The sequence below is a fragment of the Cajanus cajan genome, chromosome 11, assembly GCF_000230855.2.
Source record: "Cajanus cajan strain Asha chromosome 11, NIPB_CcT2T_4, whole genome shotgun sequence".
Lineage (NCBI taxonomy): Eukaryota > Viridiplantae > Streptophyta > Magnoliopsida > Fabales > Fabaceae > Cajanus > Cajanus cajan.
This window is the reverse complement of record NC_138527.1, coordinates 31120120-31136949: the sequence shown is the minus strand read 5'-3', so window position 1 is coordinate 31136949 and position 16830 is coordinate 31120120. Positions and strand designations below refer to the sequence as shown.

General features: G+C 34.4%; 3 protein-coding genes across 5 annotated transcripts; 1 reads left to right on the top strand and 2 right to left on the bottom strand.

The window, feature by feature from the left end:
* Positions 1-862: 862 nt before the first annotated feature.
* Positions 863-7838, bottom strand: LOC109801361 (type 2 DNA topoisomerase 6 subunit B-like). 3 transcript variants are annotated; one of them, XM_083066901.1, is made up of 12 exons: positions 6708-7838; positions 6461-6566; positions 6128-6208; positions 5970-5996; positions 5317-5422; positions 5152-5227; positions 3907-3927; positions 3337-3533; positions 2590-2734; positions 2291-2482; positions 1756-1887; positions 863-1489 (listed from the first exon to the last, which is right to left on the bottom strand). In XM_083066901.1, the coding sequence occupies exons 1-12, from the start codon at positions 6741-6743 to the stop codon at positions 1205-1207; spliced, it is 1404 nt and encodes a 467-aa protein (XP_082923027.1). In that variant the 5' UTR covers positions 6744-7838; the 3' UTR covers positions 863-1204. The 3 variants fall into 3 exon arrangements, with proteins under 3 accessions (XP_082923027.1, XP_082923026.1, XP_082923028.1); XM_083066900.1 differs by having other exon boundaries at positions 865-1489; positions 2291-2497; positions 6708-7832; XM_083066902.1 differs by lacking the exon at positions 3907-3927 and having other exon boundaries at positions 865-1489; positions 2291-2497; positions 6708-7833.
* A 1130-nt stretch (positions 7839-8968) lies between these two features.
* Positions 8969-9845, top strand: LOC109801399 (uncharacterized). Its single transcript, XM_020362455.3, has one exon. It carries the CDS (start codon positions 9176-9178, stop codon positions 9629-9631), a length of 456 nt encoding a protein of 151 aa, XP_020218044.1. The 5' UTR covers positions 8969-9175; the 3' UTR covers positions 9632-9845.
* A 1731-nt stretch (positions 9846-11576) lies between these two features.
* On the bottom strand, positions 11577-16131 carry LOC109801242 (proline-rich receptor-like protein kinase PERK12). Its single transcript, XM_083066899.1, has 8 exons — positions 14637-16131; positions 14110-14526; positions 13910-13996; positions 13659-13729; positions 13499-13575; positions 12922-13069; positions 12510-12671; positions 11577-12385 (listed from the first exon to the last, which is right to left on the bottom strand). The coding sequence occupies exons 1-8, from the start codon at positions 15529-15531 to the stop codon at positions 12158-12160; spliced, it is 2085 nt and encodes a 694-aa protein (XP_082923025.1). The 5' UTR covers positions 15532-16131; the 3' UTR covers positions 11577-12157.
* Positions 16132-16830: the final 699 nt, after the last annotated feature.

The window sequence follows — 16830 nt, the reverse complement described above, 5'->3', positions numbered from 1 at the left end:
GAAATTGCATAAATATTTCTTACTTTTTTCTATCCTTATAATAATTCTTTTTTATTGTTTGAAAAATACTACACTAACACCCTTTATATATTACTTTAACCTTCCTTAATTATTTGAAAACTATTACATTGTGACTCCCTATAATGGAGATAGGGAGTTGATGTAAGCCTTTAAAAAATAGTGTTAGTACGATTTTGTAAATCTTTAATGTCAATGTAATTAACTTAATTGTATATTTTATTATATAAGTATAATACTTGTATCTCTTATGAAAGAATAATATAATTTGCTTTAAATTTTATCATTAAAATATTAAAATAAATATTTAAGGATTAAAATAAATTTTTATTTAGTTTAAAAATTACAATATAATTAAAATTTAAAGTTATAAACATATCAGTTTAGAATTTGATTTTAGAGAACTCAAATTCTATACGGTATACATACACAATAAAATTCAAGTGTGAATTCGGATTTCTCAATCCCAAATTCACACTGAATAAAGGCTAATCTGGTATATAATTTTGGATGAGGGTTACTTACGTGTATTAAAAGATGCATAGGGTCAATCTGGTAAAAAAAAAGTGGCTTCCTTCACTGGCTCCACTACTCTGCTTCTCTGCCATGCTGTCCACGCCAACACAACGACCATTGCTCCCTGGACCTCATAATTTGGCCCATGCATCCACTTCTTTTTTTAAAATAATCAAACTACTACCCTTAAATGACTTTTCCGGAATATCTATTTTGACGCAATATATATTGCATCCGAAACACATAATTTTGATGCAATATATTACATATACATTTGGAATACCCAATCAGAAATATGCAAAATGGTTGTTTCAAACACCCGGGTAGATTGGATATTTCTTTAAAAGTAATATCTACCTTAATTTATAATTAATAATATAAAAATGTTTATATTGTCTATACAAAGAAATTAAATTCCTGTAAAAACAAACATAGAAATTAAACTTTTTAGTCAGAAAAAAAAAAGAAATTAAACTTTTTTCTTTTCATTTATACACATTTTAGCAATATTCTCCAAAACAATTTTCTGTCATTGATACTGTACACAGAATATTTTCGCCCGACAAACAATGAGAAAAGAAAAGAATGGACCAGAACCACAGGTATTAGCATCTAAACAGTCGTAAAAGGACCATAAATTGACTAGGGAAGCATGGAAACCTTATAGCAGTTAAAAGTCCAAGGGGCTGAAATCGTTTTCTTGATATTCTAATTCTTGGACAGGATCTTTTTCGAAAAGGAAAGGCGCGGCCTCTTGAGAATTGTGGGGCTTCTGGTCGTTCATCTCTATAACTGAAACAATCCTTTCCTCAATACAGTTTTCCACAATTCCAGTTCCAACTTCTTGGGACTGTAATCCAAGAAGAGAAAAGCATTCTCCCTGGAAATCCAAGTCACTGGAAGACAAGATCAGCCCAGCAATTGTTTTTGCCAGATCAGGGGCATAACTGCAAATCTGAAAGGGAGAGAACCATTTATTCAAATTTCATGCCGCAAAGTTGCCCAATAAATTAAATATAAGCCCAGAAATATAATTTGGAAATTTACAATAAACTCAGCTTATTGGATGGGAAATCAAGGTGTTCCATTGAGAATTAAGATATTTATGCAAAATCTCAGTTTGAGGAATAAATTTCAACAGCAAAAATACCGAGGGTCCACATAGATAACAAGTGTCTTTATGTGAGTGTTATAGAGAGAGAATTATAGAGATGAATTTACCTGAAGGGCACGTGAACTTAAAAAAGCCTGGGAATGATTCGCCTTCAAGTCATCTAGTGAAAGTTTAACTGCTCTCTTAACAAGGTTTCTGTCAAGTGGAGATTTTTTCCTTGGAGCTGATGGTATAATGGTCTAACCAATTTGTCAAGGAAGAATAAATTACATACAAGTTAAGAAAATTTAGAAGATATACATTACTATACATATGCAATGCAAATGTTCATACATATATAGGGAAATATATATGCCCTAGAAGAACGTCAAATGTAATTTTAACAGTGAAATGTAGAGTTGTACAATGGTTGTATGAAGTTGCCTATCTGTAATAGAAAAGGAAAACTGCTAATGAAACACCAGATCCAGCAAAATTTCTCAGTAAGAACTGGTGGATCGTCACTTATTCAACGAATAAATATAATGGATTTTTTTTATAAAAAAAAAAGTCTTACAGCAAAGCATAAAAAAATTGTCTCGGAAAATGTGTTTCACACTTCTAAGTTTTAACTATCTTTGAAAAAGATAAAAAGGATCTGACCTGTGCTGGATATTGTTTATGATAAGAGTGGAGCACAATATCAATGTGAGTATCTATAGGCAAGTTTTCCCATTCTAGTAATGTAATGCCATCTTGCTCTACCATGCCCCCTATATTCAAACCATATGTTTTCCAGTCAATGCTTCGTAATGCCTTCATAAATGATTTGGAGATTGTACAATGTGAAAAGTCCTTGAAATACAAAACCTGATATTAAACCTTGTTATCATCCAAATTAATCTAAAATATAACAAAACAGCTAAAGTATAAAATTCAATTCAAGGGAAATGTTGACGGACCTCTGTTTTATTACCATGTTCCCTGAAGCATGCAGTGTTCTGCATTGATATATTACTTATTACTATGACTGCCTCCATCACCAGTTCAGTGTGTAGACGATTTTCAGTGCAGCAAGCTACCCCACTCCCAACTTTGAGCTGTTCCCTAACAAAGTTTAAGTAGATAATAATTTCAAATCTATAAGTGATATGATTTAAAAATCTAGAGGCCCTTATTATTAAGGATGTCATCCACCAACAAAGTAAATATTTCGAGCAGGCATAAACCAAGTTCTCTTTCATTTAATTCTAGATATATTTTCTCTCCAAATTAGTATAAAATGTTGTACAGAGATCAACATTTTAAATGGATCCAATTAATAATAACCTGTTACAGTTCACACGCAAAATAGGTTGAGCAACATCAATGTTAGACACAAAAATTTGTTTGGATTGTATCATACAATTAGGGTTCTGCTTGGAATCTGACTATAATAAGGTATAAGAAACTGAAAACTATTATGCACTTCATTGTCTAAATACAAAGAGTTGTAAGTGGGAAATCTTAATGTACAAGTGATAATCAACATATCTCCTGAACTTTAGGATCATAACTATATATAATCAAAGCAAAACAATGTAGAAAAGATTTCTTCCTGAGACTGAGAGGCTTAACCAGACGAAAGTAATCAATCTACTAATTATAGAACCCAATAGATTATGATTTTAAATGATAAATGGGGGGCTGAGTTGAGATTATGAATGTACCCAGTTGTAAAACAAGAGATACACTTGTTACTTAAATTATTTCCATGCTTAAGCACATAGTCTTCCATGCCTGACTTAAGAAGATCAAGATTTGAAGCTGAGATTGGTAACTGCTTGCACTCATTTGCAAGAAAAACCTTTTCATATCGTGATTCTGGCACATCACTATCTTCTGCTACTAATTGAACTGCAACATTCTGGAGTCAAAAATAAAAGTGAATCGCTAAAACTGTGTCAAAGTCTCGATCAAGGGTTGCATTAAATTTGTAAGGCTGCTTCGTATAAATATCAATGATATGGAATTGCAATATTCTGGAGACAAAAATAAAAGTGAGCCACTAAAACTGTGTCAAAGCCTCAACCAAGGGTTGCATTAAATTTGTAAGGCTGTTTCGTACAATATCAATGATATAGAAGTGCGATTTGGCAATCTGATTTGATGGAATTATTAAGCGTCGATAGCATATGAGGTAGAAAATGCTCTCCCGCAACAGCATCGACACAAGTTATAGTTGTTTGAAAGAATGTGAAAGCATTTGAGAATTCTTAAGTTATGCCAGTTTAACTTACAGGAATCTTTAAAATGAGCATCTGCAAAATCAACAAACAAATAATAAATAAATAAATAGAATATGAAATTTTGTTCATGAATATAAACAGAAGAATGGTTTGAAGAGAAACAGAATGATATTAAAACTTCAGCAAATCATTTTATAGCCTCAACTAAAACAAAATGATATTTCTGCTTGCTATTGTTTTCTCTTTTTTGCTACTTTCTTATACGCCAGTAGAAGATTTTTCCTGTTTTTGGTGTGTGGTTATAGAAAATAGAAGCACTCACTCTTTTGATTTCTCAATATAGCAAATTTCGATAAACCAAATTGCTTTGACACCACCGAGAAGTGCAAAATGACACATGCTGTGTAACTGTCTAGATCTTTCGGTGCTTTCTAATAATTGAAACATTTGTTATACTGCAGACCCATATTAGTTTGAAGCAGTAAATTTAAATCACTTCCTTCAGTAGCATTTAACTTGGTGTGCTTCCAACTTTAAGTGCCAACCAAAAAAACATGGGCCAAGAGTTTCAATCTTGGTTTGTGCTTAAAATTTTAGATAAAATGTTTTTAGTACTCTAAAATTTTTTAAATTTAATTTTAGTTTTTTAAGTGCTATTTAAACTACTTTGAGGATTAAAAGTAATATATTTTTAAACTAAAGACTAATATACTATCTCTGATCCTAATTATAAGTAATAAATTAATTTTTTCTTTAGTCCTAATTATAAATAACAATCATTAATTTTTAAAGTTATTTAAGGTTAATTTTTTTTATATCTTTCCTTTATTGTTTTCTCTATTTCATATGTATTCACTTATAACTAACTTTAAATATAACAATTAATTAAAATAAATAGTATATTTAAAATAGAACTTGAATTTATGATATAATTAATTAAAAGTAATCATATTAATTACTTTTCTTAGGTTCAATGATTTGTCCTATATTATTTATAATTAAGATCAAAGGTATTAATACAAAAAAAAATTGAAAGATTGAAATCGAATGAAAATTTTTATACGTACAATAAACATATTTTATCCTAAGTTCTATTATAAGGATAAATCATAAATCTAGCCATTACTCTAGGACTGTCACTTGACTGCGGTGCAGTTATAATTAAGCTATTTGAACAAACACATTTAGAATGAAAATATCAGCTTGCTATAAGTTTCGTGCATCCCAAGTAAATTACTTTTTGCAAACAAAAAAATAAAAAAGATTTGATGAAGTAGCACTAAATCTTCAACATACCTTCTGCAAAAAGGTATGAACATCAGCTAGTACGAGATCAGGGCTAACGAAAGAAAATAGACAAATTTCACTGCCACTGCAAAATAATACAATCACACAATTATTAAAAAGAAATTTAACCAGCAAAATAGTTTCAATTTAATGTAGTTCAAATAACCCGCATGCCTGAATATTGCCCCATTTTTTGTGTTTGAAGGTAGTCTAGTTATTCTAGAGGAACCACTTTCTTTCAGGTTTATCTGATAATTATGTATCTCGGTATCCCTGATGCCTACAATTTCCATAGACAGCAATAAGATCAAGAAAACTAAACTAAACATGGTAATATATTAAATAGTTGAAAATCCACTTCACTCTTGAACAGTGGCGTAGTATAATTACACAGGCATCATGAAACATTTGACAAATTTCCACATGGCTGACAAAAAATGACTTCATATCAAAAGTACCTATACCTATAAAAATAACATAAAGAGAGAGTTTAAAACCATTTTCCTTAGACAAAATGTCTGGCCTGGCATAATACCTCCACCCACATCAATGCAAGATGTGTTGGGATTATTTTATGGTATTTGTGTGAGGGGATATTTTACTTTTAATCATTACTTAAAAGGCTTCTCTATCATTAGAGTATGAGTGTATTTTATAATTTATTATTTTTCTCTTATTTTATCGATGTGAAACTTATTTATATCCCAACAAGATCAATGGAGTTGGCGCAGAAAAAAAAAATTGCTATCTCTTTTCTACTTTGTGCACGTGGGATGTTTGTGTGTTCAACGAGATCAAATAAACTAACATGAGAACATTACACTTACTGGTGGTTTTGAGAAAAAGCATTCCATCTGTTATACAAGGAGCAAAAACAAATAAATAACAAACTCAAAAAAAAATAAAAATTGAAACAAACAATCATAAAGCAATTACAAAAGACTCAGATGATAAGGGAAAAATTAATCATAAATTGTTTAGTTACCCCAATTCTCAGCAACATCCATCGAAGGAAACCTCAAGTCCTGAAATTCCTCTAAGCAGCTCCCAATGCCGGTATCAGAGACTGCTTGCAAGAAATTCAAATATTATTACAAAGGAAAAGATCGTCACTCTTTAACAGAACAGGATTGATTAATTTTTAGAATCACTCTTCTCATTACACTAATCCCCGGAGGGAGTACGCGGCATCGTTTTGATTCATCATTTTATATTAATTTAATAATGCCTTAAAATTGAATCAATTGTTCCGATTTTTTTTAATAATAAAATGCGCAACAGAGCGAGCTAGTCGAAATGCTTGGAAACATTTTCTTACTTGAAATTCGAAGAGAATGATGCGAAGATGAAGAGCGAGTAAGAATAACTGCGAGTCTGCAAATCTGCTCCGACAATCGGCATCTCTGATACGCTGAAGATATTAACTGTAATCGCAAATTCACGTCGCATACATAACCGAACCAATCACGAAACTCGCATGCAAGGTGAGCACAAATTTACATAAACCAAAGAAAGAGAAAATCATAGGAAAAATATTCGCTGTAAAAGAAGAAGAAGAAGCTCACATGTAAGCACAGTTTCTGAGCCGAAGAAAACTCCATTCAGACAAAAAAAAAATCTGAAATTCGCGCGCAGAACTGAGCAACGGTTTCGAAAATCAAAATTTAATTATCATACTGAACGCGGTGGGCCCATTCAGCGACTCAGTCGTTAGGCCCATTAAATTGTGGATGGGCCTCACTGATCCATAACCATGTCTGGCCCATACTGGAAATTTTCTTTTCATAAAAAAGAGAAGGATGATAGATTATTTTTTACTTTTTTGAAATTAAAATTAAAAAAGTGTGCATCACGAATTCTATTATTGCAGAAGAGAGAAGAAGCATTGGGGTCCCAAAAAAAAAAGTGTTTTACACTCTCGGACCTTACACTGAAATTTCTGACTTCTTGCACTCTCAAAGACAAGCAAGTATGAAATCCTTTTGCTGACAAATGCTGTTGATGACGATGCTGCTTGTTTTGACTGAATCTCTGCCATATAATTTTATCAATTGTCTAAGTTAGGAAAATGAACACACTATAAATCGTCTAATTTTGTCACATTCTTTTACTTTTCATGTAATTAAGAGGTATAATTTCCTTACATTAGTTTAGTCAACTTATGATAAAATAAAGTGATATTTTTAATTATAACTTTATGTTTAAAATGTAAATCCACCTTCAATCTTTAATTAAGAAATACAAATGTGCAACGGCAATTGTTACCAACTTTTATAATATTAGCCTACTTTACTACTTGCATGTTATAAAAATAAAATAAAATTGAAAGGATAAATTGTAATGAAAGTTTTAATGGCACCACTTCCTGAAGTTTTCACAAAAAGGGCTTTCTTCACGCAGACCTGTTAAAGTTCTAGTAGCACTCTCCTTGTACGAAATCACATCACATGATGCCAGCCAGGGGCATCGCTGGAAGAAAGAGAACCGAAACTTTGCACGGGCAATTATATTCTCATTCATGCTAGCTAGAGTGGAAGTGGAATTATTCTCCTTTTTTTTTCACTACCTTGCTTAATGCATTTATCTAACCATTTTTCAAAGTTCTTGCTTCATATATACCGTTTTCCCTTTTCTGAAGTGAATGGTGACTTTCTCCATTGAAAAGATGTCAGGGTTTCATGACCCTTTCATCCATTAGTGGTTCACATTGATCTCCTATGTGCTATGGCTAAGTAAAGAATGACATTCCAATTCAATTTAATAAAAAGAAAAACTTGCTCCCTATGTGCAATACATATAATATAACGTAATTTTAGTTCTTGTTTAGAACTAAAAAGTAAAAACACATGATTTATATTTACAAAAAGAATATAGTTTCCGTTTTTTTTTTTTAAATTTTTAAATACTAAACAAATAACCCCTATTTCTTTTATCTGAAACTTGTAATGCCTGAAAATCTTTTTTAACTTTATTTATAACACTCAAGTAAAAAATTTGACTTAAGAAAAGAATCATGAGGACAATGATTTAACTAACTGAAGTGTATGATAACAAAGTTAACGTATCTGATTGAGATTAATATCTCTACTACCTACTCAACACTCACAAGCAGATTCCCACTTTGAAAAGGAATAAAGGGAGGGCTACCCCATTAAGCTAATTATAAGATTGATATTGGAATTGTTAGTGCTAGATACTTTTGCACAGATCCCTATATTAATAAAACAAGGCTGGTCTCTCTCTCTATGTGTTCCCCCTTTCACAAATTTCGGAGAAATCCTTGACTAGATGTTCCTTTATGCGTCATATTTGGAACATCATCCAGCTCCTAAAGACAATTACTTTGTTTAGACCCTAGGTATGTATTTTGTACGAAAGACTGACCCATGCAATGCATAGTAGGTTCTTAACAACTTGAGCATGATTAAAAAAAAAAAAAAAAAGTTTAAGCCTTACAAAACTCCCCATCCCCATATAATTTGACGTAGTTTTTTACATTCACAATGTGTTTTAGGATTATTTGACATGCCAATTAAACTCTAATTTGTTTTAAGAAAAGTAACACGCACTTGTCAACAAAACATGATGACAATTTGGCATGTATCGACTACATAGAGGCATAGACTATCTCATTCTAATGATTATGAGTGGGAACACCCCAGTAAACAAAAGCTGCTCATTCATGGGGCCTTGAGAGTGTAATGTGTCCTTATGCTGCAAGATCTTGCTTTCTCTCCTTACAAAGCAATCATAGGAGCCAATAAGTTTAAAGAACACAAAGAATATCTTTAGTAGCCTTCTTTATTAAAGAAAGTTCCCCTCTCACCTTTTTTTCTAAATTCAAAAATTCCTACTTATTTACACAAGCTCTTCTCACACCACCACCTTATCTGCTTGCTTGAGGAGTTAACCCAAATCTACCTTGGTCTGCACTCAAAGAACAAGAGCTGCAGCTTTAATATCAAATCCACCTATTCCCCCACAACTCTCACACCCCTCAACACAACTATTGATCTCTCTTCTCCAATTCAACATGTCTTTACAAGTTCAACCGCTTGCACAGCCACAGCCACTGCAGCAGCAACAGCAACCTGTTCAGGTCTACCCCACCAGTGTCACATACCAGTCACCACCTCACCATTCAAATGGGTCTTTTGGGTCAGTTTTTGTTGTCTTGGCTATAATAGTAGTCATTTCTGCAGTTGCATGCTGTCTTGGAAGGCTTTGCAACCGACGCAGCCACAGCCACAGCTACAGTCACAGCCAGAAAAATGTTAAGCCACACAAGCAGCAACAGCAGCAGCAGAAGAACCACAATTTTCGTCCAAAAGAAGTGGACATTGAATTCGGGTTTGACAAGAGAATCGCTGCTTCCAAGCCTAATGGACATGGAGCAGGCAGAGGAATGAAGCCAATTCCTCATCATGGTGACATGAAAACTTTTGAAATGAAGCTTGGCCACCAAGGAAAACCAAGACCAGGTCCATGAAGGGAATTATAAGGGAACACTATAATTATGTAGACATATATGTCCATCTTCTTGTTGGCAACTGTTCCACCACTATACCATTGTGTTTTTATTTATCTTCTCTGTTTTTCAGTCTCTTAGATTTGCAACTGCAAGATGAAATGTATAATTATCTTCTCTACTTTTTTGTGCCCTTGTTTTGATATTAGAAAACAAAACATGTGTTCTTTCTGCATTATGGATTTGTAAAATTAAAGAGAGTGTAAGCATAGAAATAACTCAATTTAAACTTGATGGATTGGTTGGATAAAAAAAATGATGGTTTTTAATTATTTTATGTAATTAAATTTATTTATATGTTTTTTAAGGAACTCAAATCGAACTGGACTTGGATTATAATAAAGCAAAAGAAATAATTACTTAGAGAGCCAAAAATTACAGCAGACGCAAACAGAAGTTGTGCTGCAAACGAATAAAGATTAAGTTAATGAAACTAATCCATCTTGGAGTTAATACTAATCCATATGAATTTATAACCTTTCTTTCTGCATTAAAGAAACTAAGGTCTTCGAGTGCGCTTAATGAGAAAGTGTAACATTTATCATACCTACCATGATTTTCAAAAAAAAAGTTGTTTATTTATTAACTTTCCCTTATAATAATGATAACGAGGTCTTTCTGATTACCAATTATACAAACTTCTCACCCATTAGCTTAATTCTAATAACAAATAAGGTTTGTATAGAAAGTAAGACAATTGATTTTACTTAATCAAAAATGATTTTTGTGAATACTATATATCTAACATAAATCATTTTCCTACCGATTACAAACATTTCTCAGCAAAACCATTACAGACAAAATTCATTTACTTCTTTATTTAGCTTGGTATCTAATTCCCTGAATTCTGGCACATGATGGATAGAGCTTCAATTCTTGCAGAAGCAAATGACTATATAAAGGAAGTTCAAGTAGAAGAACAGGAAGAAGAGGTCACAATCAAAGTTCTTTCTGGACTGAAATATAGACGCAGATGGAGGTACAAAGACTTGGCATAACCTCTATATTACTTTTTTTTTGTCCTAGCTTTGTATGAAACTGAATTTCTGTAATCCTGTTTTAATATATTCCTCAATACAAATTGTTTCAATATGTTCCCAGGTGCAAGCAGAAATGAAGCAGATTGGCAGGATGAATTCTTGGTTATGCGCTAAAGAAGAAGCAAGACCAACACGTTAATAACAAGAAAAGTAGCTTTAACCAAAGAGACCAAAAAAAGGGTATTTGATGAGCAAACAGGTCCATGATAGAAGAAAAAATCCGCAACGAGTTTAGGAATTCTAGTTACAAGTGAGAATTAAAGGACTTGGGATACAAATAAAGTTTCATACAATTGTGGAATACAAATAAGGTCTCATACAATTGATAAAATATAAAAAAGAAATCCCATATTGTTAAAATAAGAAGAGAAAGAAGAGTTTATAAAACACATATATACTTCAATAGTTAAAAAACTCTTTTGAGTGATAATCAAGATATAAACTCAATGCAGATAATATCTCACTGTTGTGAAGTTATGTGTGAAATAAACCAATAAAAATAACAAGAAGTGAGGATTGTTGAGATACAAACAAAGTCTCATAACTGATGGGATACAAAAAATGTTCAGAGGTCCTTTAAGTGATAATTACAAGCAAAGTCTTTTAAGTGATAATCAAAAACAAAATCCTAAGGATGTAAACCCAAAATAACAATATCTCACAATTATGGAGTTACGTGTGAAATAAACCAATAAAAATAATATGATATAATCTCTTCTTATTATCTAAAAATGGCACATGCGTACCACAACTTAGAGAGAAAAAAAATTGGACTATAAACGTAGATAGTTCACTTTGAGTAGAGCTATGCCTCATAAATGATCCAAATTTGCAATTCACAAGTACTCTCGGTCTTAAAACATAAATTCAAAATTGAAAATATAAGATTTCATATCATTTATATAAACTCAATGTATCATTGCAAAAATGCAGTAAGAAATTAAATCTTCCTAGTCCTGTATATACATATCACAATTCTTATTAAGAAGTAAACTCAACAAATTTATACTTTACAACCTATCAATGTCCCCGCTATAAACAAAAAAAGACGGGGGAAAGAAAACTGAACAAAAATTGAAGACATAGAAACAAAATAATGTTTTTGATTGACATAAGTCAAACAAAGACAATCTCTACATATTTCAATTTTCATGGTGGTAAGGATTGGCAAGTTTGGACTTTGGAAGGTCATAGTTCCAATCTCTAAACCAAAAAATTTCAGGGTGCTTTGTAAGATGATGCAACGTCATGAAGAGGGGTTTGGTGAAATTAGTTTTGGTTTCAGGAATAAGTGTCTGGCAGAATTAGTTTCATTAAAACCAGAAGCCTTAAACTCCAATATGCCTATGCTCACTACAGCGCTAGTATGTGTGTTCCCTCAAGACATGTTCTAGGTATTGCTACTTTGGCCTTGGAAAACTCTAACTTATGTATCACTATCTGCACCCTATGGCATCCTTGCATGTCTGGGCCCAGACATTTCTCTTGAAACAGTTGATCGGTAATCTGTACTGTACGTATCAAACTCAGAATCACCAAAACTGCCATTAGCCATCCTTCTGAATCTCATAATGTCTTCATTATACTGGCCAGAATCATAAATAGTACTCTGACCATATTTCACCCCATTAGATAGATCATATAGTTTATCACCATTGTCTAAGGCTCTTGACACCTGATAATAACCAAGGGAGACATTAGCAAATGATTTGGACGAGTTAAGATAGAAATGTTACAATTGCAGATAATTATGTCAAGATTAATAAGAGAGAAAAAAAGAAGCACAAGCTTATTATCACCTGAACCATACGAGGTCGCTTCGGAGCAGAATGGCGAACACATGCTGCAGATGCCTCAATCATTCTGAACATTTCACTGTCAATGTATTGATTTTCAAGCCTAGGGTCTACTAGTGCAGCAAAGTCACCTGTCTCAACTGCACGAAGGAGAAGTGGACGAGCCTGTGGAAAGAGGAAAACATCATTCAAAGTGCACATTTGCAAGCCAATTCGCAAGAAAAAAAGACAACATTAGCAGTTGAACATGATTGACTTAATGAAGATTGTTGAAATATGAAATTTTAATATCTTTTTGTTAATGATACTATTGTCCCCAGTTATAGGTACCTAGGAGAAATAAGGGAAAGAGAGGGAAGGGAATTGAAAATTGAAATTTTCACTTAAAAAACCTAAGAAAAAGGTTCAAACGTACCCATTCAACCAAACTCTCCTCTCCTATGGGCTGCGTTGTATCAACGGGTTTCCTCCCTGTTATAAGCTCAAGGAGGACAACTCCGAAAGAGAAAACATCCGATCTATCAGTTAATTTTCCACTTGTTGCATACTCTGGAGCCATGTACCTGCAAATTGGAGTTACAACGAGTTAGACATGTTGATAGTTTAGCATTTGGCATTGCTGAAGGTTTTTCCTGATAAGGCTTCCATTATAAGCTCAAACCTTAAAAGGTGGCTTCAAAACCTAAAAAAACCGGTTCACCCCATTAAAGAGTAAGTCTACTTGTCCTCCAAAATAACGGTGATGAAAAATAATTGAACAAAGCAATATTTCAATTTTCAATTGAGAATAAATGTCTCCCGTATTTTCAGAATACTATATTCTAATAACCACCATTTTTATACCATATCATCACACAAACTTTTATTTTCCTTTCTTTTTTTACAACCAAAGAGTTGTTTGTTTCACATTGATAGCAAGTGACAACCTTCATGAAAGTTCTTATACATTAGAATGCTGTAAACTTGATTCATGATTTAGACAGGAAACACACCCGAAGGTCCCCATCACCCTAGTAGATACATGGGTATTAGCATCGTCCGTTAGCCTGGCAAGTCCAAAGTCTGCAACCTGTGTTAAAACAAGGCTAAATTGAGATCCAGGACTTCAAATTCAAATCAGGAAACAGAACACATATAAAAAAATATCCATACCTGTGCCTCATAAGCATCATCCAAAAGTATGTTTGGCGATTTAATATCTCTGTGAATAATCTTCGGGTTGCCTAGAAACATATTAAATGTTTTAGCTTATCTAAATTATATAAAATTACTATTGAGATAATAATCATTCCCCTATCAACTGTTCCGGTGAAATGGCACCATATTCTCAAAATAAAATTGTGCTTTATTGCATTATATGTAAGAAGAGATAATCCCATGGCACAAATGCAAGAGATACTTACAGCCTTCGTGGAGATATGCCAGTCCCCTGGCAGCGCCAATTGCTATCTTCATCCTCTTGGGCCAATCCAAAACAGGCAATTCATTTCCTGTGAGCAGGGCACATACAAACAATAAACACATGAGAATGACTTCAAGTGTATAGAAAACAAAAACTCATTTCTTTAAAAAAGAAAGAGAGAAAGAAAGAAACTCACGTTACCATGCAAGTGCTGACTGAGATTCCCATTAGGAACGAACTCATATATAAGCACTCTTTGCTGTTCAGCTAAGCAAAAACCAATTAGTGAGACCAAATGCCGATGATGGATACGGCTGATAATATCCACCTCAGCCCTGAACTCCCTTTCTCCCTGCCCACTACCAGCCTTCAACATCTTAACCGCCCCCACTTTACCATCAGGCATGGAAGCCTTGTAAACATATCCAAATCCCCCTTCCCCTATTATGTTCTCTCTGGAAAACCCGTTAGTGATCTCCGCAATCTTCTCATAGGTGAAAACCATCTGACCAGGGTTCATGTGCTGGCCCTGACCGTTATCAGAAGGAGTTCTTAGATGCATGGCACCTTGAAGATTCCCAAAACCAGGATCCTCTACGTAGTAATGCACATCATCACCTGATGAAATCAAACACCATGCACAAAGGTATAAAAAACTAAGAAATAAATGAAACACCTTGCTTGTAAGTTGTAACATTGAAGATGAGCATAGAAAACATAGAGTATACCTCCTTCGATATGAGGTTTCCCATGGGGTGGCTGAGCATAGATATTCTCTCGCTTTTTCTTCCTCCATATTATAAAGTAAATAACTAGAGCAAGAAACGCGAGGATGAAAAGCCCGGCGAGAGTAACACCAACAAGTTCGCCTGCGCTATTGATGGAGCTAGATGACGTGGACGGATGCTTGCTCTGAGAGGGAGCAACGCCTGATTTTGGTGGGGAAACCGGCAGTGATCGCGGCGGTGTAGGGCGTCTTGGCCCACCGGTCGCCTGCGCCGGTGGAGTGACAGGGGAAGCCGGTGAAGGTCGAGTTGAGGCGGGAATTGGAGGCGAAAGTGGAAGCGGAGGAGGGGCACCGGGTTGTGCTGGAGGCGAGTTTTGAGGTGGTGGCGGTGAAGGCAGCGGCGGCGCCGGCGGTGGAACCGACGGGGAGGGTGGAGGAGTTGAACCTTTTACCGGCGGGGGAGTTGACGGAGGCGGCGAAGATTTAGACGGAGGCGGTGCGGATTGTTTCGGTAGTGGACTCTGCGGAGGAGGGGAAGGTGGTGGGGAACGCGGCGGAGTCGGCGGCGGAGACCGTGGAGGAGTTGGCGGCGGAGAATGAGACGGAGCCGGTGGCGGAGTTTCAGAAGGAGCTGGTGGCGGAGATTGAGACGGAGCTGGGGGCGGAGTTTTCGCCGGCGGTGGCGGAGATTTTGTCGGCGGCGGCGGAGACCGTGTCGGCGGCGGAGAAGATTTTTCCGGCGGTGGCGCAGGCGGAGATTTTGCTGGCGGCGGAGAGTTCGACGGAGTAGCTTTCGGAGACTCTGCGTCAGCCGGCGGCGATGACGAAGATAACGGCGACGGAGCCTGGTTGGAACCCGAAGAAGATGACTTATTCAACGACTTTTCTTCAGCCATTTCTGATTTAAAAGGTGAACTCGATTCTCAGAAATGGCAACAAAATTGAAAAAAAAACGAAACGCCAAAACAAACACGCGCGGGATTAGAATTTGAAACAGTTCGTCAAAGCCGAGGTTGCATTTCGAGGAGCAAAGCAGAAACAACAACGGGAGGTTCTTGTTGTTCAGGAATTGAATTGCGGCAATGAAGTAAGCAGAGAATGGTTGAAATTTTGAAACGGAATTGACTGCACGTGGCCACGACGCATTGAGAGAGAGCGGTGTGTCGTGTGTCTGCGAAATGGATGAGGAAAGAGATAATAATAATAATAATTTTGAAAATTGGTGGCCATTTGGAAGTGGCATAGGATCATAAGCCCTGAACATTCATTCTTCGATTGCATTATTTTAGGTAGTTTGTTTCATGTTTGTAAAGATTCATGTTCGTTCCGGTTTTGGTTTGTTAAGGAACCAAACCGAGGGTTTTTTTGTCTTCTCCTTGAATTTCGGATTACCGCGCAACATAGAACCTGTTGGGGCTTCATGGTGAGTTGATTAGCAAACGACATCTGTGGGTTCCTACTTCCTGCCATCTGAATTCTGAACTGAGCTCAGCCTATTGTTGATTTTACTTATCATTCTAACATGGGCTCCTTCTATAGGATTGGACTTTAAGCTAAGGCCAGTTGGGCCTTTCGCCCCTCTGTAGCCAAAAAATAGAGTTAGGGGCACCTGTGTCACAAAATTTTTTAGTTTTTAGTTTTTTTTTTTTATAATTTGATTTTGACATGTGCAATGCAAGCTAAAAATATAATGTGAGAATTTTTTTTATTTTGATTACTAAAATTTATTATTGGTTTAGGAAGTTTTGAAATTTATTAATGAATTAAGAAACTCTGATAATTAATATATAGGAAAAAAAATGAAAAGAATATTAGATAAATTATTTTATTTTAAATATTTAAAAATAATTATAAGATGAATATGAAAGGTTTAATATATTAATTATAAGTTGTGTTTTATTTGTTAAATGTTATATATGTGGTAATTAATGTGCATAATTTTGTGAAAAAAAACTATAAATTTATAAAATATATAATTTGCATGTGATATATTTTTTATTTTAAATATTTGTTTGATTTGGCTATATCTACATATTTTATTTAATTAATGTAATGAAAATTCACTTTAATCATTTGACACAATTTTTTTTAAGTCTTTAAGAATATTCTTCATTATTATCCCCTCCCACACTCACACATTATATATATATATATATATATATATATATATATATATATATATATATATATATATA

Bases quoted from the DNA above. Each gene is read 5' to 3' on its own strand.
- LOC109801361 (XM_083066900.1), bottom strand. From the start codon at position 6,743: ATGGAGTTTTCTTCGGCTCAGAAACTGTGCTTACAT. The intron at 5,423-5,969 runs GTAAGTGTAATG...TGGAAATTGTAG, and splicing joins GCTTTTTCTCAAAACCACCA to GCATCAGGGATACCGAGATA. The intron at 2,498-2,589 runs GTCCGTCAACAT...GTTTAATATCAG, and splicing joins AACATGGTAATAAAACAGAG to GTTTTGTATTTCAAGGACTT.
- LOC109801399 (XM_020362455.3), top strand. From the start codon at position 9,176: ATGTCTTTACAAGTTCAACCGCTTGCACAGCCACAGCCACTGCAGCAG.
- LOC109801242 (XM_083066899.1), bottom strand. From the start codon at position 15,531: ATGGCTGAAGAAAAGTCGTTGAATAAGTCATCTTCTTCGGGTTCCAAC. The intron at 13,070-13,498 runs GTGTGTTTCCTG...TCCAATTTGCAG, and splicing joins AGGGTGATGGGGACCTTCGG to GTACATGGCTCCAGAGTATG. The intron at 12,386-12,509 runs GTGATAATAAGC...GGTTATTATCAG, and splicing joins AGCGACCTCGTATGGTTCAG to GTGTCAAGAGCCTTAGACAA.